Here is a 23,303-nt window from a genome sequence, read left to right on the forward strand (position 1 = left end):
AAAGTACACTGAGTGAATGCCAAGTCATTAAATAATTTGGTAATGTTATTTGAATCCATAATATGGTGATGATCTATTGCAGGCATGTTTGGGCTGTAGTGTTTCAGGTGTCACCATCTCAGTCACTCCCAGAGTAGAGATTTTTGCTCTTTCTGACCTTATCTTTGGAAATAGGCCTAAAATCTGGCATCAGACTAGTTAATACTAAGAAATTTTATCGGTTCACTGTATCAATGACTTTGTGGGTGCAATTAAAGATCAATTGATTTTGTGCATGGCGTTTACTAAACTAATCTGATTAGTCTTAAATTCTTTTCATCATATGTTAGAGTACAAAATCTTATAGTCTATTGGTCTTATCATCTTCTAATATTCCATGTAGTTCTAGTGTTATTTCGGAAAACATACACAGGAATAAAATGTGAGTCCACTCCCAGAACTTTAAGAGGTTATTCAAAATCAGATTATAAGTTGTTCTCCAAATATTATCCTAACAAAACTGTAGAATTTACTCAAGGGCGTTGACTCTGCTCTGTTGTGGTTTATTCAAATAAACAGAGCTTATTTGACCTCAGATCATTGGTTTCTATGATACACACAAGACTAGATCCAGAAAGATCTATTCGCAGCTAAAGCTTTTCATGGGAAACCACTATCTTAAAGTGGTTAATAAAATATGCAACATTGTAAACACCATGAATACATCATTTAAAGAACCCTGATACTGCATGGAAGTGGTCCTCAAGCTTCCAATCCTGTCTATATAGTAGACGGGGGATAACAGTTTGAGAACAGCCAGAGGAAAAGAGTTTGCAACCAATGTATTGAACAGAGAAAAGATCTGCTGAAGAAAGCTCTACATTGCCTTGACTAAAAGAATGGCTTGTTCTTGTAATCCCAGTTACTCAGGAGACTGCAATCTAATTCTATCTCCAATTAACCAGCAAAATTCAGGATTGAGGTGTGGCTCATGAGCAATAAGCCTAGGAATAGCAGGAGGCCTTGAGTACCTGAATTCAAGACCCAGTACTGATGCACACGTGCACACATGCACGCACACACACACACATAGGACTAAATGAAATAGAAGATCTTAAGCTCTTCACACCATATCTAGCAAATACACAGAATAGTAGTTCACTATATGCAAAGCAAAAAAAATGCTCTTGTTCCTTTAGCTATAAATGAAAAATGCTCCCACAACAGAAACTAGAATATAGGAGATGATGTCCCAAATGTTCATCTTCATAGCCATCATCCTCCCAAAATTCAACTTTCAAGACAAAAATTTCCCGTTGATACCTCAGCATCTCTATTAACTTCATCCTTCTTATATCATGGTTTTCTCTTCCATACGTGCATACATATGTGTAGTTTTTCCTTCCATATGAAAAATTGCAATGAGAACCCAAAAGAACCAGGAGCCAGGGGCTCATGCCTGTAATCCTACCAAGCTGAGAGCTGAGGATCAAGGTTCTAAGCCAACCCAGTCAGGAAAGTCCATGAGACTCATATCTCCAAAAAGCCAGACATGAAGCTGTGGATCAAGTGGTAGAGTGCTAGCCTTGCACAAAAATCTCAGACAGTGCCCAGACCCTAAATTCAAGCTCCATGACTGGCACAGAGAAATTATAACCCCCCAAAAAAACACAAAGTAACCATCTACAAAGTTTGACAGACATCTTTACAAACTGTAAGTACAAGTTCTCTGGGATCCCTTTGAAGAAAATAATTCCCATGAATGTGGTATTGAGATAAAAGTGTTTTACTTCAAATGTATGTAGACGTGGGGCACTGGTGTTTCATACCTGCAATCCTAGCTACTTAGGAGGATTATAGTTTGAGATCAGCCCAGTCCAAGAAAAATATATCAAGACCCTTTCTCAATCAATACCACATGCTTATCATTCTACCTTTGTGGAAAATATGATGGATTGCATTCTAGGTGCTACAGAACAGGAAGTGAGACCTAATCTAAAAATAACCAGTATACAAATGGGGAAAGGGGGCTGGGATTATGGCCTAGTGGTAAAGTGCACGACTCGTATACATGAAGCCCTGGGTTTGATTCCCCAGCACCACCATATAGAAAAAGCCAGAAGTGGCGCTGTGGCTCAAGAAGCAGAGTGCTAGTCTTAAGCAAAAAGAAGCCAGGGACAGTGCTCAGGCCCTGAGTTCAAGCCCCAGGACTGGCAAAAAAACAACAACAATGCAAAACCAAACAAATAAAAGGGAAAAGGTTGGCTCAGAAGGAGTGTGCCTTCTTAGGAAATATGAGACCCTGAGTTCAAACTCCAGTATAAGAACTTATCTGCAGTATCATGTTCCATTCTGAAATGTGATCCACATCATGACTGTCAAGTGGAAATGCCTTTATTGATATTTCATAGCCCTTATTCATAACTCATCCAACACCAACTTGAATCAACTTGTCCCCAATGGGAGTAGCATTTCTCCATGCATAAGCAGACCCTCAAATTCACAGCACAAAGAAATATAACTTTCCTACATGGAAGTACTTCTTTACACCCTTAGGACAACTACCAAGAATGGAAGAAAAATAAGTGGGTTCATGCTCAAAGTAGTCTTCCAAATAAGTATAAAACAGTAAATGACATATGGGGACAAAAGCAATGAGTTCAACAATCAGATAAGCAGAAGTTAAAATAAATAACCAAAGTATTCTCTGCCTTTAAAGTCAAAAGCCTACAGGAAAAAATGAGTTTGAAAATATTAAGCAAATTAATGAGAAGAGAAAGATGATTTTCAAAGTCAAGACTGCATCTTGAACTCACTGCTACCACCATCTCTAAAAAGCATGTCATTGAACATTAAATTCATCAAAAAAGAAGGTGGATGGATCATAAATTCTGTATTATCAAAATTAAGAACTCAATGTTGGGATAGGAATATGGCCTAGCGGCAAGAGTGCTTGCCTCCTATACATGAAGCCCTGGGTTCCATTCCCCAGCACCACATATATAGAAAATGGCCAGAAGTGGCAACTGTGACTCAAGTGGCAAAGTGCTAGCTTTGGGCAAAAAGAAGCCAGGGACAGTGAGTCCAAGGCCCAGGACTGGCAAAAAAAGAGGAAGAAGAATTATTCAATGTTGTTTTAAAACTCAAATTATGAAAATAAGTATCGCTGGGGTCTTTTGAATATATTCCTAAGAACTAGAAAATACCAGTTGGAATGGAAATACACTTTCTGGGGCTGGGAATGGGTCTTAGCAGTAAATTGCTTGCCTACCACGCACAAAGCACTGGGATGAATTCCTCAACACCATATAACCTGAAAAGGCTGGAAGTGGTGCTGCAGCTGAAGTATTAGAGCCCTAGCCTTGAGCAAAAAGAAGCCAGGGACAGTGCTCAGGCCCTAAGATCAAGGCCTAAAACTGGCAAAAGAAACAAGGAAAGAAACACAGACTGGGGGGAGAAGGAAGGAAGGAAGGAAGGAACTTTCTGCAAAATTGAGTAGACGAGTTGTGCCTCTATTAAATATTTCAATTATCTTCAGAGCAGACTCAATGCCTAATTTTGAATTCTGTATCAGCAGGAGTATACAAAGAATATTCATGGTACAAATAATGAAAAGCAAGGAAAGATAGCACTATCTCCAATGTGCGCTGAATAAGTCATTCCAGGAAAAAGACTAAAATGAAACAAATCCACAAAACCCATGAACTTAAATAATAAATTGGTCATCCACATGAAGGAAATGAACACGTTAAATACAACCCAGGGTTACTGTACTTACATTCTCAAAGCTCTCCTGTTGGACTCCATTATCTCCACAACCAGAACTCGGTGGAAGGCCGGGGCTGAAGGCCATGAGGTCGGCCTTGGGCGGGCCCTCGGCGGAGCACAGCCCGGGCCTCCTCTGCCGGCACGAGGACCAGCTCCCCACCGCGCTGGAGCACACCAGCACCGGCTTCCCCGGCGCGCACGCGCCCTCGCTCCGCGCCGCCCCGCAGCACCGCAGCGCCCCCCACAGCAGCAGCGTCAGCACCAGCAGGCCGGACACCGCGCAGATGGCCACCATCAGCGACGCGTTCACGTCCAGCGGCGACGCCTCCGCGCCCACGCGGCCCGCCGACGCGCGCGCAGACAGCTTCGGCGACGGAGCGCCGTCCACCAGCGACACCAGCAGCGTGGCCGTGGCCGTGAGCGCGGGCTCGCCGTGGTCCCGCACCAGCACCACCAGGCGCTGCCTCGGCGCGTCCGCCTCGTCCAGGGCGCGCGTGGTGCTGACCTCGCCCGTGTACAGCCCCACGCGGAACGGGCTGCGCGCCCCGGCCGCCGCCGGCTGCAGCTCGTACGCCAGCCACGCGTTGTAGCCCGAGTCCGCGTCCAGCGCGCGCACCTTGGTCAGCACGTGGCCCGCGCCCGCCGAGCGCGCCAGCGCGTGGCTCCGCGCCCCGCCCCCGGCCGGCCCCAGCAGCGCCGGCGCGTTGTCGTTCTCGTCCAGCACGAACAGCTGCAGGCTGGCGTTGCTGCCCCGCGCAGGCGCGCCGGCGTCGCGCGCGCTCACCTGGAACTGCAGCAGCGCCAGCTCCTCGTGGTCCAGCGGCTGCAGCGCGTGCACGCGGCCGCTCTGCGCGTGCACCGACACGAGGCTCGACAGCGCGCGCTCGCCCACGCGCCGCTCCACCAGCGCGTAGGACACGCGCGCGTTCTCCTGCGCGTCCGCGTCCCGCGCGCTCACCGTGCAGATGTGCGCGCCGGGCGCGTTGTTCTCGCGCACCGACACCGTGTACTCGGCCTGCGCGAACACGGGCGCGTTGTCGTTCACGTCGGCCACCTCCACCCACACGCTGGCCGTGGCCCCCCGCGGGGGCGAGCCCCCGTCCCGCGCCGTCACCACCACCTGGTAGCCCGCGGTGGCCTCGCGGTCCAGGGCGCTGTCCAGCACCAGGGAGTAGTAGTTCCTGAAGGTGGACGCCAGCTTGAAGGGCAGGTGTGGCGGCAGCGAGCAGCTCACCTGCCCGTTGGCGCCGGCGTCGCGGTCGGACACGCTCACCAGGGCGATCACGGTGCCCACGGGCGCATCCTCTCGAATGGGGAGCGAGAGAGACGTTACCAGCAATTCCGGGGCATTATCATTGACGTCCAAGACTTCTACCAAGATTGTGCAGTGACCAAACATTGGAGGATTGCCTTTGTCAACTGCTTCGACCTGAATCTTCCATAATTCCGTGTCTTCAAAATCTATATTTCCGTTTACTTTAATCTCTCCACTGGAGGGATCAATATGAAAAGTGGCCCGCGTCTTAGGAGAAACATCGGCTCCAAAAGAAAAAAGAATGTGACCGTTGGAACCCTCATCCACATCCGAGGCATTAGGTCTAATCACCAGGGTGCCATTTCTTGCGTTTTCCACCAGTTTCACTCGATAGACTGCTTTGTCAAACACCGGCGCGTTGTCGTTGGCATCCAGCACTGTGATGCGTAGCGCCACCGTTCCTGTCAGCTCGGGTTTGCCCCCATCCGTCGCTTTAAGTACCAGGCGAAGCTCTGGATCTACTTCTCTATCTAAATGTTTTTTTAATACCAGTTCCAGAGGTTTTACCTGCTCGTCCTGGGTTGGAACTTCCAGGGAGAAATAGTCATTGGGGCTCAGATGGTAACTCAAATAGGCATTGGTGCCGACGTCCGCGTCGGAGGCGCCCTCTAGTGAAAAATGGGAGCCCAGCGCTCTCGTTTCGGAAATGAGCAGAGTCTTGTGTGCGGAGGGGAACTCGGGCGCGTTGTCGTTGATGTCCTCCACCTCCACCTCCACGTGGAACACCCGCAGCGGCCTGTCCACGATCACCTCCAGGTGGAGGCTGCACTCCGCGCTCCGCCCGCACAGCTCCTCCCGGTCCACCCGCGCGTTCACAAACAAAATGCCATTCTGCACGTTCACCTCCAGCAGCTCCCCGCGCTCCTTGGACGCCACCCGGAACAGGCGCGGCACCAGCTCCGCCAGCTCCAGCCCCAGGTCCTGCGCGAGGCGGCCCACGAACGTGCCGTGCTGGGCCTCCTCGGGGACCGCGTAGCGCAGCTGCCCGCGCCCGGCCGCCCAGAGCGCGGGGAGGAGCAGCCAGGAGAGCAGCAGACGCGGGGATCCCGGGCCATCCGGTCTGGCAGTTAAAGCCATGTCTCTTCTTTGGATTAGTAAAGCAAAATTTCACAGCCAAAAGGGTGCGGTTATTTGAAGACCTTTTCCTCGAGATCTTCCCTTGGATAGTTCCAGCTGACCTTACGGTTTGGGTGAGTCGCTTGTCTTTAAAAGCGCCGGAACCGTGGAGTTTCTTTCTGATGTGCAGATAATGACTTGCTTTTGTTAAAAAAAATTGACTCTTCCTGGAGAACAGCGGCATCCTGTGGTTCCGGGTGTAAGTGCAACTGTGTGTTAACTCCTCTTACCTTCGTGGTGCTTTTTGAATACTTTTCCATTTACCCAGGTTCTTCTTGGTGGGCTTTTAAGTCTTTTGTGTTCCATGTGACCAGTAGATTGTTAAGGGTAGTTTTGTTTTACAATTAGAATTCCATGAAATTTTTCTGTCTTGTTTATACACATCTAAAAGAATGTACTGCTGCTCGACCTACACTATCCTGTGTAAGGACATGAGTACGTTTCTACAATGTCAGTGATAGGGGTTCTTTTTCAGTTTTAATAAGACAACATTTTGAGTGTCTTCTTACCATGTCTATTCCTAGAAGTCTACAAATTTTCACTGCTTAACCTTTTCACTGTTAACATGTCCTAAACATTTGGTCTGATTTTATAGATGATAACTCAATATATCACCTCAGCACAATGGGATTTCAAATCAATGCCAATATGCTACTATCCCCTTCTTTTTTGTTTTGACACTAATGGGTTTGCCCAGCATGGGATTCTGCAGGCTCTAAGTATGTCTGTAAACTATCTTTCATCTTAGAGCTCCTTTCCAATCACTGTATCCCTTAAAGGTGAATGAATGCCATTTCCACTCTGTAGGACAAATTCACTATGAATTGTATCCATTGCTTCTTTTCTGAAGATAGTCCTCTTACCATTCAAGAATGTCAGAATGTCCAATTATATTTGTCTATTTACAGTCTTTTTTAGAATTAATTTGAAGAAGCCAGAATACAAAGTTTGCTCCAATCCTCATTCATTTAGTCTTATTTACTGCTTTTAGCTAAAGTACATTAACATTTTCATTAAAAAAAAAACTTTTGTCAGTGGCAATTAACTTTATCAGCATTGTCTTAAGAAAGTGTGGTAATTTCCTCAAGAATATAAGAAACAAATTAGCTAATATCTGAATCCTTCCAGCAAAATAGAAGCTATTTAGAAAATCCCAAATTTCCCTACTAAGAAACCATCATAAATGAATAGGCAAAAGAATCTTAGATTTTATATAAAAGTAGGATTCAGTCTCCTTAAGACAGTGATTGTATTATCATAAATCTATATTTATACTTATAGTTCTAATTAATTGGAAGACTTAAGTCCTAAGCCAACATATTGCATAAAATAATAAAAGGAAAAATTTTAGTCCATTAAATTCAAACATAATAACAAAGAAATACTAAAAACTCCATGTTTTCTGATTGAAATAATTTGGTCTCTTTGGGAATGACACTGTAGTGAAATGAATGCACATTAAATTTCTGTGATAAGAATTCTGCCACCTATTAAGCACATATAAAATGCAATTGGTCAACTGGGCACCAGTAGGTCACACCTATAATCCTAGCTGTTCAGGAGGTTGAGATCTGAGGATCATGGATGGAAGCCAGCCCAGACAGAAAAGTCCTCCCGAGACTCTTAACTCCAATTGACCACTCAAAAACTGGAAGGGGCACTGTGAGTCAAGGGGTAGAGCACTACCCTTGAGCACAAAGAGGCTCAGAAAAAGCGCTCAGGCCCAGAGTTCAAGCCCCACAATCAACAAAAAAAAATGCCATTTGTCAAGTTTCACATTCTAAGGTTTTCCTATAGCTAATAATTATAATATCACAGTAAACTATGTGTTAGTTACTCATCTCAAAATATACTATTAAGCCAGATGTGGCGGCTTGTAATCCTGGGATTTTGTGAGGCAGAGGTCAGCCTGGGCTACATAGCAAGTCCCTCCAAGAGGAAATAAAAATAAAAATATGTAAAACAAGAAACATGAAAAAGATGATAAAGTAAAATAAACAAAATTAAAGTGGTAAAATGTAACTGTTGCATTTATAGCTCAGATTTGGAAGTATTTTTCAAGAAGATAGTCTCTTATTAAGGAAAAAGAAGAAACTTTAACATAATACCAAATATTAAAAGATACAAATACCAAAATACCAAATATACAAAGATAGTAGCTCCATGGAAGAGCATGTATACTATGTATTAGATCCTTTGTTCAATCCCCACTACAAAAACAGCCAAGATTTTTTAAAAAATTAAAAAGGTATTCGGGGAACATCTCAAGTATCTGTGGTTAAGGAATATCATTCATAAAATATTAGTCTACTTTCAAATGAACTGTAAACTCTGCATTACTTTATCACTTGTAATCTCTAAGAGCTGGAGTCTAGACCAGCCACTGAAAGTACCAACTCTTACAACAATGCCATGCTCCAATTCCTGCCTCGATGACCCTGTTTGGGTTTGTTAAACTTGCATAAAAATGCCAACATTGGTTGGAAGTTATTGGGAAGCACACACTGAATAACACATTCAATCTTTGTGGTGAAAATGAAACAGAAAGCTAATTCTATAGTCAAGATGATAACTTGCACCAGTACATGGAAATACTCTAACAAAAAGAAGGAAGCCAGGAGTATCAGCTTTGACAACTTGCTTCAGAAAAGCCATCATACTTTTGCCACCATGCAAATTATACTTCCTTGCACACTTGAGTATATATAATTCAATGTAAATCTGGCTAAAAATAACTAGAGAATCCATTAAACAAAGCTCACCATATATCAAACCAAATCAAATAATTTAAGAGGTATTCAGTCTAACACTTTTAGTATTAATTTGACAAAAAGTAAACGTATCCAGTCTTCTCAAAATTTAAAAAAAAAAAAATGAAGGGTTGATAGTGTCCAAAAAAGAAAGGTACCCATGAACTGAGTTACGAAAGGGTAAATCCTATGTAAACCTAATGAGAACAATAAAACTATATTTTAAAAATAAAAAGAGACTTTAATAGATAACTTACCTAGCATAAAAAAGACATTTGTTTCCAACTCAACTATCACACACACACACACACACACACACACACACACACACACACACGGGATGAGGTTTTAAGATGATTTTCAAATACTCTCAATTTTTAAACCATTATCATGACAACATCCTTAAATTTGACACATCAGTAATTGGCTGTAATAACCAATGCCTAATACCAATAAAATGAGTGAAGAAGAGCTGAATAAAATAAGTAAACAACTACAGCGCCGATTCTTTTAAATGAAAAGTGAATAATCCACACTAGAAGGGGTCAATACTATCGAAATGACAATAAAAAATTAAAGTCTAAAACACTTCATTCACATGACCTCAAAAACAATCGCCAGATAACTTCCAGAGTAACTTACTGCATGTTTAAAGAACAAATAAAACCACGGAATGTTGAAGAACTGATTATTTAAGTTTTAATATACTGATTATCTCTATATTTCAAGGGGGAAAAATCACAGGAACAAAGACACTGATGTGTGCAGCCTCTTGCTATTGTAATTAGATCAAATCAAAACTTAATTTCAAAAATGAAATAGTTGAAAAATAAAAGCGACTATCAAAACAAATCATCATAGGACATACTAAATCGTTTTATTGAGAAAGCATACTGCCTGCAGAAAACCTGAAAATACTAAGTACCAAGAAAAGTTGGACAATGAGTAGGAAAGATAAATGGGAATGAATTTAAGATAAAACGACATTTCAAAGCGTCACTAGAAATATTTCAGCATAATCCTACCAAGAACCCAAAATCGAGTTGGGTGCACAAGTTGGATGAAATGGAACAAGGAAAACTTCATAGAAGCAAAATGTAAAAGAAGTGAACACCCACCTTCCCAGATTCATCGCCGCCAACTAATTGATCTTCCATTCCAATGTTCGGCACTGGACAGGGGGTAAGGCTGGGGCTGAAGGCCATGAGGTCGGCCTTGGGCGGGCCGTCGGCGGAGCACAGCCCGGGCCTCCTCTGCCGGCACGAGGACCAGCTCCCCACCGCGCTGGAGCACACCAGCACCGGCTTCCCCGGCGCGCACGCGCCCTCGCTCCGCGCCGCCCCGCAGCACCGCAGCGCCACCCACAGCAGCAGCGTCAGCACCAGCAGGCCGGACACCGCGCAGATGGCCACCATCAGCGACGCGTTCACGTCCAGCGGCGACGCCTCCGCGCCCACGCGGCCCGCCGACGCGCGCGCAGACAGCTTCGGCGACGGAGCGCCGTCCACCAGCGACACCAGCAGCGTGGCCGTGGCCGTGAGCGCGGGCTCGCCGTGGTCCCGCACCAGCACCACCAGGCGCTGCCTCGGCGCGTCCGCCTCGTCCAGGGCGCGCGTGGTGCTGACCTCGCCCGTGTACAGCCCCACGCGGAACGGGCTGCGCGCCCCGGCCGCCGCCGGCTGCAGCTCGTACGCCAGCCACGCGTTGTAGCCCGAGTCCGCGTCCAGCGCGCGCACCTTGGTCAGCACGTGGCCCGCGCCCGCCGAGCGCGCCAGCGCGTGGCTCCGCGCCCCGCCCCCGGCCGGCCCCAGCAGCGCCGGCGCGTTGTCGTTCTCGTCCAGCACGAACAGCTGCAGGCTGGCGTTGCTGCCCCGCGCAGGCGCGCCGGCGTCGCGCGCGCTCACCTGGAACTGCAGCAGCGCCAGCTCCTCGTGGTCCAGCGGCTGCAGCGCGTGCACGCGGCCGCTCTGCGCGTGCACCGACACGAGGCTCGACAGCGCGCGCTCGCCCACGCGCCGCTCCACCAGCGCGTAGGACACGCGCGCGTTCTCCTGCGCGTCCGCGTCCCGCGCGCTCACCGTGCAGATGTGCGCGCCGGGCGCGTTGTTCTCGCGCACCGACACCGTGTACTCGGCCTGCGCGAACACGGGCGCGTTGTCGTTCACGTCGGCCACCTCCACCCACACGCTGGCCGTGGCCCACCGCGGGGGCGAGCCCCCGTCCCGCGCCGTCACCACCACCTGGTAGCCCGCGGTGGCCTCGCGGTCCAGGGCGCTGTCCAGCACCAGGGAGTAGTAGTTCCTGAAGGTGGACGCCAGCTTGAAGGGCAGGTGTGGCGGCAGCGAGCAGCTCACCTGCCCGTTGGCCCCGGCGTCGCGGTCGGACACGCTCACCAGGGCGATCACGGTGCCCACCGGGGCATCTTCCTTTACTGGGAGCGACAATGTCGTGAGTACTATCTCTGGTGAATTGTCGTTTTCATCCAGGATTTCCACCAGGACAGTACAGTGACCAGCCATAGGCGGATATCCTTTATCCGAAACATCTACGTGAATTTCATAATTGTTGCTCTCTTCAAAGTCAACAGCATCATTCACCCTTATTTCTCCTGTCCTTTCATCTATCACAAATTTCCTTCTTACAAGAGGTGGCACCAAAGAGCTAAAGGAATAGACTAGTTCCTTGTTTAGCCCTTCATCTGCATCAGAAGCGTTTAACCGTATTAATAACGTTTGGTTGGCTTGATTTTCATACATCTTCACTTCATATATGGATCTGTCAAATACAGGCGCGTTATCATTGGCATCCAACACCACGATCAATAAGGAAACAGATGCAGTTAATTCAGGTTTGCCTCCATCGGTTGCAGTCAGCAACAATTTAAGCTGAGGATTTTCTTCGCGGTCGAGTGCTTTGCGCAGAACAAGCACTGGAAATTTGCCTCTGTCTTTTTTGTTTATAGTATCAAGGCTGAAGAACTCATTTGAACTGAGTTTGTAGGTGAGCGCTGCATTCTCTCCAACATCTGCATCTGACGCTCCTTCCAGTGGAAATCGGGAGTCAAGGAGTCGCGATTCTGGTATCAAGATTTTTTGTTCTGCTACAGAGAACACGGGCGGGTTGTCGTTGATGTCCTCCACCTCCACCTCCACGTGGAACACCCGCAGCGGCCTGTCCACGATCACCTCCAGGTGGAGGCTGCACTCCGCGCTCCGCCCGCACAGCTCCTCCCGGTCCACCCGCGCGTTCACAAACAAAATGCCATTCTGCACGTTCACCTCCAGCAGCTCCCCGCGCTCCTTGGACGCCACCCGGAACAGGCGCGGCACCAGCTCCGCCAGCTCCAGCCCCAGGTCCTGCGCGAGGCGGCCCACGAACGTGCCGTGCTGGGCCTCCTCGGGGACCGCGTAGCGCAGCTGGCCGTGCCCGGACTCCCAGGCAGCCAGCAGCAGAAGCGAGAGCAGCAGACGCCGGGATCCCAGACTGCTGGATCTGTAGCCCAATCGCCTACCTTGTTCTTGCTTCACAAACCCAGGAGGACTCCGTCTGGAACGCACACACGCACTAATACCTCCTGCTCGGTTTCTTAGTTCCATTTTCTTATCGGGATGGCTGAAATGTCACAGTACAGCCACTTCCTGGTCCTTGAGACTCAGTGGATTACTTCTTTGTTCCTGTAAGCTACGCATTTTATGGACGACAGCGACATCCGGTGGCTAAATTTGTAAGTACGAAACCATGATTCTTAATAACTTCATTCATACCTTTTAGTTCTGTTTACAAATGTTTATCCTCATGAACAGCTAGAAAAAACAGACTTCGTATTGTATCTCTTTCGTATATGGAACAAGTTCTATAGAGCCAAAGTGCACATTTTTCTTTCATGTAGAACCTAAGGAGTAATTCTTTCCCTAACCTTGTTATTGCTGTTTTATTTTTCAAAATAACCTTAATAGTTGTATACTGAGTGTAATACGATTTTATTTGGTGACAAGCATAAGTATATTCAAGTTATAATACTGAGTTACTGCTCTTTGTAGTTGACATTTGGTAAACTTTTAGGCTAGTTTCAAGTATCTTTTCCCTATGAAATACATGTAACTCCTAAGTGCCAATCACAAGCAACATGTAGATAATTCAGTTTCAGCACCAGCTAGTTCTCCACTTAGAGTGTTACAAGCCTGGTGAGTGGTCACTACCATATCTTACAGTTTCCACTTTTTTGTGGGTTGTGGGGCTTGAACTCTGGGCCTGGGCACTGTCCCTGAGCTCTTCAGCTCAAGGCTCTACCTCTCTACCTCTCGGGCCACAGTACCATTTCCCTTATTCTGGTGATTAACTGGAGATAAGAGTCTCATGGAATTTCCTGCCTAGGATGGCTTTGAACCACGATCCTTAGATGTCAGCCTCCACTTTTATAACACTGGTAAAATTGTATTATGATGGGTGGATTGTAACATCTTACATGGTTTGGATAATAGTTTAAGGAGAATGAACATTCCAAGCATGAGAATTATTGTCAACCCTCAGTTTGTACACATGAGTTCTCATAATGTTCATGAGCAAATCTTACATATCAGGGGGCTGGGAATATGGCCTAGTGGTAGAGTGCTCACCTCGTATACGTGAAGCTCTGGGATCGATTCCTCAGCACCACATATATAGATAAAAGCCAGAAGTGGCGCTGTGGCTCAAGTGGCAGAGAGCAAAAAGAAGCCAGGGACAGTGCTCAGGCCCTTAGTTCAAGCCCCAGGACTGGCAACAAAAAACAAAACAAATAAATCTTACTTATCAGGAAAAATATATCTATGGAATTTTGTACTCTCCAATGCCTTTGTTTTGCTATGACACTGACAAAGAGGGTTGGCTCTTGTCTTTGAGAAAGTACCAAGGTTCCTTCATTGACTTAACAGTTACATGGAGGGGAAAGTTCACTTTATGGTATTTTTACAGGGGCAAAAATATATCTTAGTTATGATTCTAAATAAAGCAGCTGACAATTTAGTGACTTCTACTTTTAGAGCCACATAGTTTCATGCTTGTTATATTTAAGATTTTCAAATACACAGAAGCTATAGTTCTGGAATTTATCTAATAGCTTTACATAATGCAATGTCATCAGGTTGTTTCATCAATGCCTACACTTAAGATTAATTCTTACCAAGCACCAGTTGCTCAGGCCTATAATCCTAGCTACTCAGAATGCTGAGATCTGAGGATTGCAGTTTGAAGCCAGCCTGGACAGAAAAGTCTGTCAGACTCTTATCTCCAAAACCAACTAAAAACCAGAGTGGAGCTGTGGCTCAAAGTGGGAGAGGACTAGCCTTGAGCAAAAGCATTCAGGGACAAGACCCAGGCTCTGAGTTCAAGCGCCACAACCAACAAAAAAAAAGTTTTTTATCTTTAAAAACTTGTAATTAAATATTGATTACCCAAAATTATACATTAATGTCTATGTGGCTAAAACTTTAAATTCTCAGTTTTAAAAAAGGAAAATGTGATTTAAAAAAAACACCTTTGGTCCTGAGTAAAATTAATTGATAAAATTTAACAATTATGACTTAAGATATATTTCTAAATATATAGATCATTTCAAACTACTTCAGTCATTACTAAAATATAAACAATAGAGCCACAATATTTACAAGTAGGAAAATGAACAGGAATGGTAACTACTCAAGTGGCAGTTTATATAACCTGGCATATAATTGCTCATTCTATAAAATATGTTATTTTTTATATTTCTTTAATCTTTTAGAGCAAGTTCAGTGTCAAAACCATTCAAATCCTGATTTGGGGAATTGCATTATTCCCTTATAATGTGTAAATTAAAATGTAATGAGTTGTCCATCCATCCACAATACTAGTATTGAATTCCAACTATTATCTAGAAGCAAAAAGACCAAGCTTATAATTTAGTTTATAATCAAAAAATAGGTGTATAATCATCTGAACATGAGAAACTAATATAAATAAAAGTACAGTTCAGCAAATGCGCATTTTATACCAAATGATATTAATAACATCCATATCTCAATATGGATCTCTAATACTGAAAAACGGGAGCTGGTTAAATCACTTCTCTTCAAATAATAGAAAAGTGTTTGGTTAAACATTGAACCGAAGAATGTATCTAAAATATAAGTTCAACAAGAATCACCACTGGAGCTCAACAAAATGTAACTGTTTGGGCTGGGGATATAGCCTAGTGGCAAGAGTGCCTGCCTCGGATACACGAGGCCCTAGGTTCGATTCCCCAGCACCACATATACAGAAAACGGCCAGAAGCGGCGCTGTGGCTCAAGTGGCAGAGTGCTAGCCTTGAGCGGGAAGAAGCCAGGGACAGTGCTCAGGCCCTGAGTCCAAGGCCCAGTACTGGCCAAAAAAAAAAAAAATGTAACTGTTTGCAATTTTCTTTTGGAAACTTTGAAGTCTTAAATGTCAATGTTCAAGGAGACATTTCATTGCTTCTTACCCAGGTAACATTAGTAGGCCTAAGGCCGTGCTAACCGTAGCCCTCAGTATGCCTCGGGCAGGTGTGGTTTATATCTGTGACCTTGTTTATTTTCACTGCCCCTTTCACTCTTAAAGTGCCTAGAAGGGAGTCAAAACTGAGTTTGTACTATCTACTGATTGTTTCTTCAAACCTGATAGGAGGGGCTTCCTTCTGGGTTTCCTGCTGCTAGCTTGAATTGAGGTGCTTAGCCTACAAGAGCATACAAGATGAGACCCGTATTTTCGCCACTCTGTTGAGTTTCTCACTCTTATTCAGTCCCAACTTCTAAATCTCATTGTGCTCATGTTTTACAATGCCCTCAAAAATGTGTTGACTATTAAGATATGTACAGTTCCTCTGAAAGTGGAAGGTGATGACAGCCTATAATCTGGGAAGACACTAAATATTAATGTAAAGGACTAATTTACCAATAATAGCCATGATTGATAAGGAGTAAATATCCCTGTACAGACATATGGAATGCTCCAAAAACAGCTCTAAGAGACAAAAAAGGATTTGGCTTAGTGGCACACCAGTGGCGTATGCCTGTAATCCTAGGTATTCAGGAAGCTGAGATCTGAGGATCATGGTTCAAAGTCAGCCCAGGTAGGCAAGTCCGAGACACTCTTATCTCCAATTAACCACCAAAAAAAGGCCAGAAGTGGGGCTGGAGCTCTAGTGGGTCCCGCACTAGCCTTGAGCAAAGCTCAGCGAAAGCAACCAAGTCCTGAATTCAAAGCCCAGGACAAGAACAACAAAAAGGAATTTGTCTTGTGCCAAATGCCAATTTATAATTTCTCTCAATCAATACTACATCCTCAAATAATTCAACCCAAGCTCAACTGCTGCATAGAACAGAAAATGCTACAAAACCAAGTATATTTGAAAACATAAGTATGAACATAACATGAATTATGCTGATAGACGTAGGTTTCACAACAGGATCTCAGACTCTACTCAAGTTTTGCATACTGTTTTTAGAGGAAGAACTCCATGAAATAATCTATCTTAAATACAATGTACTTGCATTTTCACCATAATTGCTATGATTCTATTCAGATATAAAGGCTACTCTTAGTCCACTGAGATGAGATAATTTGGGTGCTAGGAAATGAACGCAGAGCTTCATATTTGTGAAGCAAGCATTGATACTATAACTAGAGAATACCTTGCAAAATAACTGATACAATATGACATAAAAAGATGAATGGGAAGGAGATATACAGATCACATTAAAACCTCGACATGGGTATAAGAAAAGTTTGTAAAAGCAAAGAAGAAATGAGTTGAAGCCAAGCACTGCTGTCTCATGCCAGTAATCCTAGCTACTCCAGAGGCTGAGACTGAAGATTGTGGTTCAAAGACAGCTGGGACAGAGAAGTGATTATGGAACTCTTATGTCCGATTAACCACCCAAAAACTGGAATTGGAGCTGTGGTTCAAAGTGGTAGGGTGCTAGCCTTGAATAAAAAGAGCTAAGAGACAGCCCCAAGACCAAAAAGAAAAAAAAGAATTGAGAAAATACAGCATGGATAGTCTAAAATTACAATGTACATAAGGGCAACTTGCAAGCCACAAACTTCAAGCAAGAAAAAAAGTAAGCGTAAAACAAACTGACTTAAAAAGTATAGATCTCCTATCCAGAATCTTGTCTTATGTAATACTGAAGGAAAAGTAAATTCTCATCTAAGATGAGGGAAATTTTAAGTTCAAAACCAGACATTTCAAGAAAATTCTAAAGACAAAAACTTTATATTCCAAAATGAAATCACCAAACTGAGAACACCTCAAAAATTGTTTTATGAAGGAAGGCTCTATTGGGAAATATTTTCTATATCAGAACATGAATGTATTATAAATGTCTAAATATAGAACAGCCTGTCAATCAAAATATTCTCACAATCTACACTGTCAGATACTTAGGGAAATTATATATATATATGTATATATATACACACACATACATAGTTGTCAGGGCTATATTTGTAACTTTTTTGAGAAAGTTACAGTACTACATCGACAAATTGTTTTCTAGGGTTTACTAGAAATTACAGGAGGAATACTATGAGGTGCAAAACAATCTTATTTCAAGAAAGTTTCAATCCAGGGAAATATAAGGAAAACAAAGAGATTATCATAAACAACAGAATTACTACCAGATCCATATTAAAGAAAATTGAAGGCTGAGATTTTGGCTTAATCATAGAGTGATTGCCTACCATGCATGAAGCCCTGGATTCGATTCCCCATTACCCCATAAAGAATAAAAAGCCAGAAGTGGCAGTGTCGCTCAACAGGTACAGTGCCTATCCTTAAGCAAAAGAAACTCAGACAAAGTGCCCAAGCCTCAGGGTTGGCAAAAATAAATAACGTTAATTCAGTTCATACTGGATGTGTCCTTGATCAACAATTTAGCATAATTCACAGTAGGAAAGGAAAAAGACATAACGCAGATCCAAAGCTAAATGAAAACACTAAATACGGCGTAGGAAACAAGTAATTCCTTTACAGAGCAAACAAAGGTATGAATAAAGAAGGTTCTAGACAACCTACCTTCTCAGAAGAGTCCACAAACGTGGGTGGCTCTCCGACTCCCTCTGCAGACGCAGGACAAGGAGTCAGACCCGGGCTGAAGGCCATGAGGTCGGCCTTGGGCGGGCCGTCGGCGGAGCACAGCCCGGGCCTCCTCTGCCGGCACGAGGACCAGCTCCCCACCGCGCTGGAGCACACCAGCACCGGCTTCCCCGGCGCGCACGCGCCCTCGCTCCGCGCCGCCCCGCAGCACCGCAGCGCCCCCCACAGCAGCAGCGTCAGCACCAGCAGGCCGGACACCGCGCAGATGGCCACCATCAGCGACGCGTTCACGTCCAGCGGCGACGCCTCCGCGCCCACGCGGCCCGCCGACGCGCGCGCAGACAGCTTCGGCGACGGAGCGCCGTCCACCAGCGACACCAGCAGCGTGGCCGTGGCCGTGAGCGCGGGCTCGCCGTGGTCCCGCACCAGCACCACCAGGCGCTGCCTCGGCGCGTCCGCCTCGTCCAGGGCGCGCGTGGTGCTGATCTCGCCCGTGTACAGCCCCACGCGGAACGGGCTGCGCGCCCCGGCCGCCGCCGGCTGCAGCTCGTACGCCAGCCACGCGTTGTAGCCCGAGTCCGCGTCCAGCGCGCGCACCTTGGTCAGCACGTGGCCCGCGCCCGCCGAGCGCGCCAGCGCGTGGCTCCGCGCCCCGCCCCCGGCCGGCCCCAGCAGCGCCGGCGCGTTGTCGTTCTCGTCCAGCACGAACAGCTGCAGGCTGGCGTTGCTGCCCCGCGCAGGCGCGCCGGCGTCGCGCGCGCTCACCTGGAACTGCAGCAGCGCCAGCTCCTCGTGGTCCAGCGGCTGCAGCGCGTGCACGCGGCCGCTCTGCGCGTGCACCGACACGAGGCTCGACAGCGCGCGCTCGCCCACGCGCCGCTCCACCAGCGCGTAGGACACGCGCGCGTTCTCCTGCGCGTCCGCGTCCCGCGCGCTCACCGTGCAGATGTGCGCGCCGGGCGCGTTGTTCTCGCGCACCGACACCGTGTACTCGGCCTGCGCGAACACGGGCGCGTTGTCGTTCACGTCGGCCACCTCCACCCACACGCTGGCCGTGGCCCACCGCGGGGGCGAGCCCCCGTCCCGCGCCGTCACCACCACCTGGTAGCCCGCGGTGGCCTCGCGGTCCAGGGCGCTGTCCAGCACCAGGGAGTAGTGATTGTTGAACGTGGACACCAGCCTGAAGGGCACCCGGGGAGTCAGGGAACAGGACACTTGTCCGTTGGCTCCCGCGTCTGGATCAGTCACGCTGACCAGGGCGATCACCGTGTCCAGGGGGGCGTCTTCGTTAATGGGGAGCCGGAGCGGTCTGACCGTCAGCTGCGGGGCGTTGTCGTTCATGTCCTCCACTTCCACCAGCACGGTGCAGTGACCGACCAGAGGCGGGGAGCCCCGATCCGACGCCTCGACTTGGATTTTGTACACTTTCCTTTCTTCAAAATCCACACGGCCCGTCACTGTGATTTCCCCGCTCACCGCGTCGATGCGGAACGTGGCCCTCGTGTCTGCAGGCACGTCGCTGGAGAAGGAGTACACCACCTCCCCGTGCGCGCCTTCGTCCGCATCGGAGGCGTTGAGCTGCACGACTGTGGTCCCGACGGGAACGTTTTCCGGCAGGGTCACCGCGTACAGCGTCCGGTCGAACACCGGGGCGTTGTCGTTGGCGTCCAGCACGGTGATGAGCAGCTGCACGGTGCCCGTCAGCTCGGGCTTGCCTCCGTCCGTGGCCGTGAGCCATAAGCGGAGCTCGGGGGCTTCCTCCCTGTCGAGGGGTTTGCGCAGCACCAGCCCGAGCGGCTGGACCTGCCCGTGGCTGGGCGGGACGTCCAGGGAGAAGTGCTCGCTGGGGCTCAGCGCGTAAGTCAGCCGCGCATTGGCTCCGGTGTCCGCGTCCGACGCGCCCTCTAGCGGTATCCGCGTGTCTGGCAGCCTGGATTCTGGAACAAACAGAGTCTTGTGTGCGGCAGGGAACACGGGCGCGTTGTCGTTGATGTCCTCCACCTCCACCTCCACGTGGAACACCCGCAGCGGCCTGTCCACGATCACCTCCAGGTGGAGGCTGCACTCCGCGCTCCGCCCGCACAGCTCCTCCCGGTCCACCCGCGCGTTCACAAACAAAATGCCATTCTGCACGTTCACCTCCAGCAGCTCCCCGTGGCCCTTGGTATCCAACTGGAACAGGCGCGGCACCAGCTCCCGCAGCTCCAGCCCCAGGTCCTGCGCGAGGCGGCCCACGAACGTGCCGTGCTGGGCCTCCTCGGGGACCGCGTAACGGAGCTGAACGCTCCCAGCTCTCCATATTGTGAAGAGCAGAAGTGATAACAGGAGATTCCCGCTCTGCAGCTTGGCTCCGCCTGAGGACAGCATTTCAAGAGCAAGAGCTTCTTCTACCTGGTGTCTGTTACTTCGAAATGCAGAGGGATCGTCTTCTTCTGTCAGCTCCACTCTCCTAGGCTCGCCATTGTTCATTACACAGTGAAAAGGAAAGGGGTGGGGGGAGGGAGAGGATTGGTCCTGAGTCAGAGAGAATACCATGGCCAAGAGTGACATCCTGTGGCGCACGGGGTAAGTACAGACTGTGTATGAATGAACCCTGCACCGCTGACCTGTAAACTTCATTGCAGCGTCTGAGTTTTTTCTTATTAATCATTATTGAAGTAGAAGACGATGTATCCTTCTGGAGCAGGCATTTTTAGAATGACCTCCCAAAGCACAGCCTGACCATAATTATAATTTTTCGTGCCTGGCCAAACTTTCTACACACTTTTTACATGTGGTCAACATGAATTTATAATGAAATTGAAGAGCTAAACAACCATAAATTTTAAAGGGTGATTGTTTATTTTGTTCTGAAATTTAGAACCGTCTATGTTTGTATGTTCAGGATCCTGGGTCACTCTCTCCAGTGGAAAGAATCAAAAAATATAAACGACTATTTGATATTTTCTTCAGTAATTTTAAGAATAGAATTTGGTTGAAGGTCTTGCATGAGAATGAAATATGCATGTATTTTATCAGCTTAGAGTAAATGATTTGCTAGCATTTATATAATCTGTTCCAGGCAATGAATCCTTCCTATACAGAGTGTTTAATTCTTTTTATTTTCATCATTTGGGAATAATTCTCTTTTTACCATCTCCAATACCGTTTGTATTATGTCTTTCCATAGTACATTTAATTCTTTATTATTCACCTTTAGTAGGTAATTTCTATGCTTTCGTGCCGTACTGTGGCTCTGGGGCTCAAGCTTGCTAGACTGCCACTCTACCACTTGAACAATGCCCCCAACCCACAATGATGTTAATTTTTAAGTTGTGCTTGGGATTCATTTGTGCCTACTTTCTACTTCAGGAAAGGTCTCTTTTCAGTTATCTCATCCCAAAGAACAATGGACTGATCAAATCTGGATTTCAGTACTTCTTGCATTTACAGCAAAATTCATGAATCTTTATTGTATTGTTCATATTTCTGTCTATCGTTTCTTTCTGAGTCTTAGAAATAAGAGGTAGCAGCCATAAGCAGAAAACTCAAAGTAGACCCAAGCCTATCACCATGTACCAACAAGATCAACTCAAAATGGATCAAGGACCTCAATATGAGACCTGAATCCTTGAAACTACTGAAGGACAGAGTAGGAAAGACGCTAGAACTTATAGGCACAGGAAGGAACTTCCTGAATATAGTCCCAGGGGCACAACAAATAGGGGAAAGACTCGACAAATGGGACTACTACAAATTAAAAAGTTTCTGCACAGCTAAGGACATAGCCACCAAAATAGAAAGACAGCCAACGATATGGGAAAGGATATTTACCAGCACAGCAACAGACAAAGGCCTGATATCTGTCATTTACAGAGAACTCAGAAAACTAAGACCCTCCAAGCCCAATAAACCAATTAGGAAATGGGCAAAGGAGCTAAAGAGAGACTTCACAAGAGAAGATATAAAAATGGCAAAGAAACATATAAGGAAATGTTCAACATCCCTGGTAGTAAAGGAAATGCAAATAAAAACAACCCTGAGATACCACCTCACCCCAGTTAGAATGGCCTATACTCTGAACTCAGGCAACAACAAATGCTGGAGGGGGTGTGGGGAAAGAGGAACCCTTCTCCATTGTTGGTGGGAGTGCAAATTAGTACAACCACTTTGGAGAACAGTATGGAGGTTTCTCAAAAAGCTCAATATAGACCTACCCTATGACCCAGCCATACCACTCCTAGGCATCTATCCTAAACAGCAAAACCCAAGATATCAAAAAGACATTTGTACTTCCATGTTTATCGCGGCACAATTCACAATAGCCAAAATATGGAAACAACCCAGATGCCCCTCCACAGTTGAATGGATCCAAAAAATATGGTACTTATACACAATGGAATACTACATAGCGATTAGGAATGGTGAAATACTGTTATTCGCAGGGAAATGGTCAGAACTCGAACAAATAATGTTGAGCGAGACAAGACTAGAGCACAGAAAACGAAGGGGCATGATCTCCCTGATATATGACTGTTAAGAAAGGGAGACAGAGAGACAGTAGAGACCAAGTCTGTGCAACCAAAAACTGCTTGTCAAATAGTATTCCCCACAGGATTGGGGCAGCGACCCCAGTATGTAACTAAAACCAAACAATTACTCAACATATAAAGGTCAAAAATTGACCCCTCAGGGGAATACAATAGCTCAAAAGCTATGTATATACGTTCATATAAGACTACTGTCGACATATTGTCTAATATCGACATTACATTTAAAGCCCTAGGCGAACTTTCTTGGGAGTGGCCACGTGGCTACTGTATATGTTCTTGATACATTGTATATTGTATATATGTCTACCTGACCTAGAGAAGGGATAGAAAAACAGGGCGTAAGATATCACAAGAAATGTACACAGTGCCCTACTATGTAACTGTACCCTTTTTGCACAACACCTTGTCAAAAAAATTTGTGTTCGGGGCTGGGAATATGGCCTAGTGGCAAGAGTGCTTGCCTCGTATGCATGAAGCCCTGGGTTCAATTCCCCAGCACCACATATATAGAAACTGGCCAGAAGTGGCGCTGTGGCTCAAGTGGCAGAGTGCTAGCTTTGAGCAAAAAGAAGCCAGGGACAGTGCTCAGGCCCTGAGTCCAAGGCCCAGGACTGGCACAAAAACAAAAACAAACAAAAAAAATTGTGTTCAATTAAAAAATAAAAAAAAGAAATAAGAGGTAGCGTGAATTGCTACTGTCTGTACCATTGCCATGATCTCATAGTTTATTTTCCCCTTCAACCTCATGAAACACTCAAAAACTTAAATGCTCC

The 23,303-nt window shown here is 46.5% G+C and overlaps 2 protein-coding genes across 3 annotated transcripts in view; both read right to left on the minus strand.

Annotated features, from left to right (window-relative positions):
• LOC125340045 (protocadherin alpha-C2) overlaps positions 1 to 23,303 on the minus strand; it is a 136,407-nt gene that overhangs the window by 107,953 nt on the left and 5,151 nt on the right. The window contains exon 2 of one of the 2 annotated variants that reach the window (XM_048331448.1): positions 17,978 to 20,005. In XM_048331448.1, the coding sequence (XP_048187405.1) occupies positions 17,978 to 20,005 (2,028 nt within the window). Of the gene's footprint in view, positions 1 to 17,977; positions 20,513 to 23,303 lie in introns of those variants that run through there. The other variant, XM_048331446.1, reaches the window with a different exon arrangement.
• Positions 3,649 to 12,789, minus strand: LOC125340044 (protocadherin alpha-10-like). The gene is made up of 2 exons (XM_048331445.1): positions 10,047 to 12,789; positions 3,649 to 5,668 (listed from the first exon to the last, which is right to left on the minus strand). The coding sequence occupies exons 1-2, from the start codon at positions 12,522 to 12,524 to the stop codon at positions 3,728 to 3,730; spliced, it is 4,419 nt and encodes a 1,472-aa protein (XP_048187402.1). The 5' UTR covers positions 12,525 to 12,789; the 3' UTR covers positions 3,649 to 3,727.

Source organism: Perognathus longimembris, chromosome 22 (assembly GCF_023159225.1).
Source record: "Perognathus longimembris pacificus isolate PPM17 chromosome 22, ASM2315922v1, whole genome shotgun sequence".
NCBI classification, from domain to species: Eukaryota; Metazoa; Chordata; class Mammalia; order Rodentia; family Heteromyidae; genus Perognathus; species Perognathus longimembris.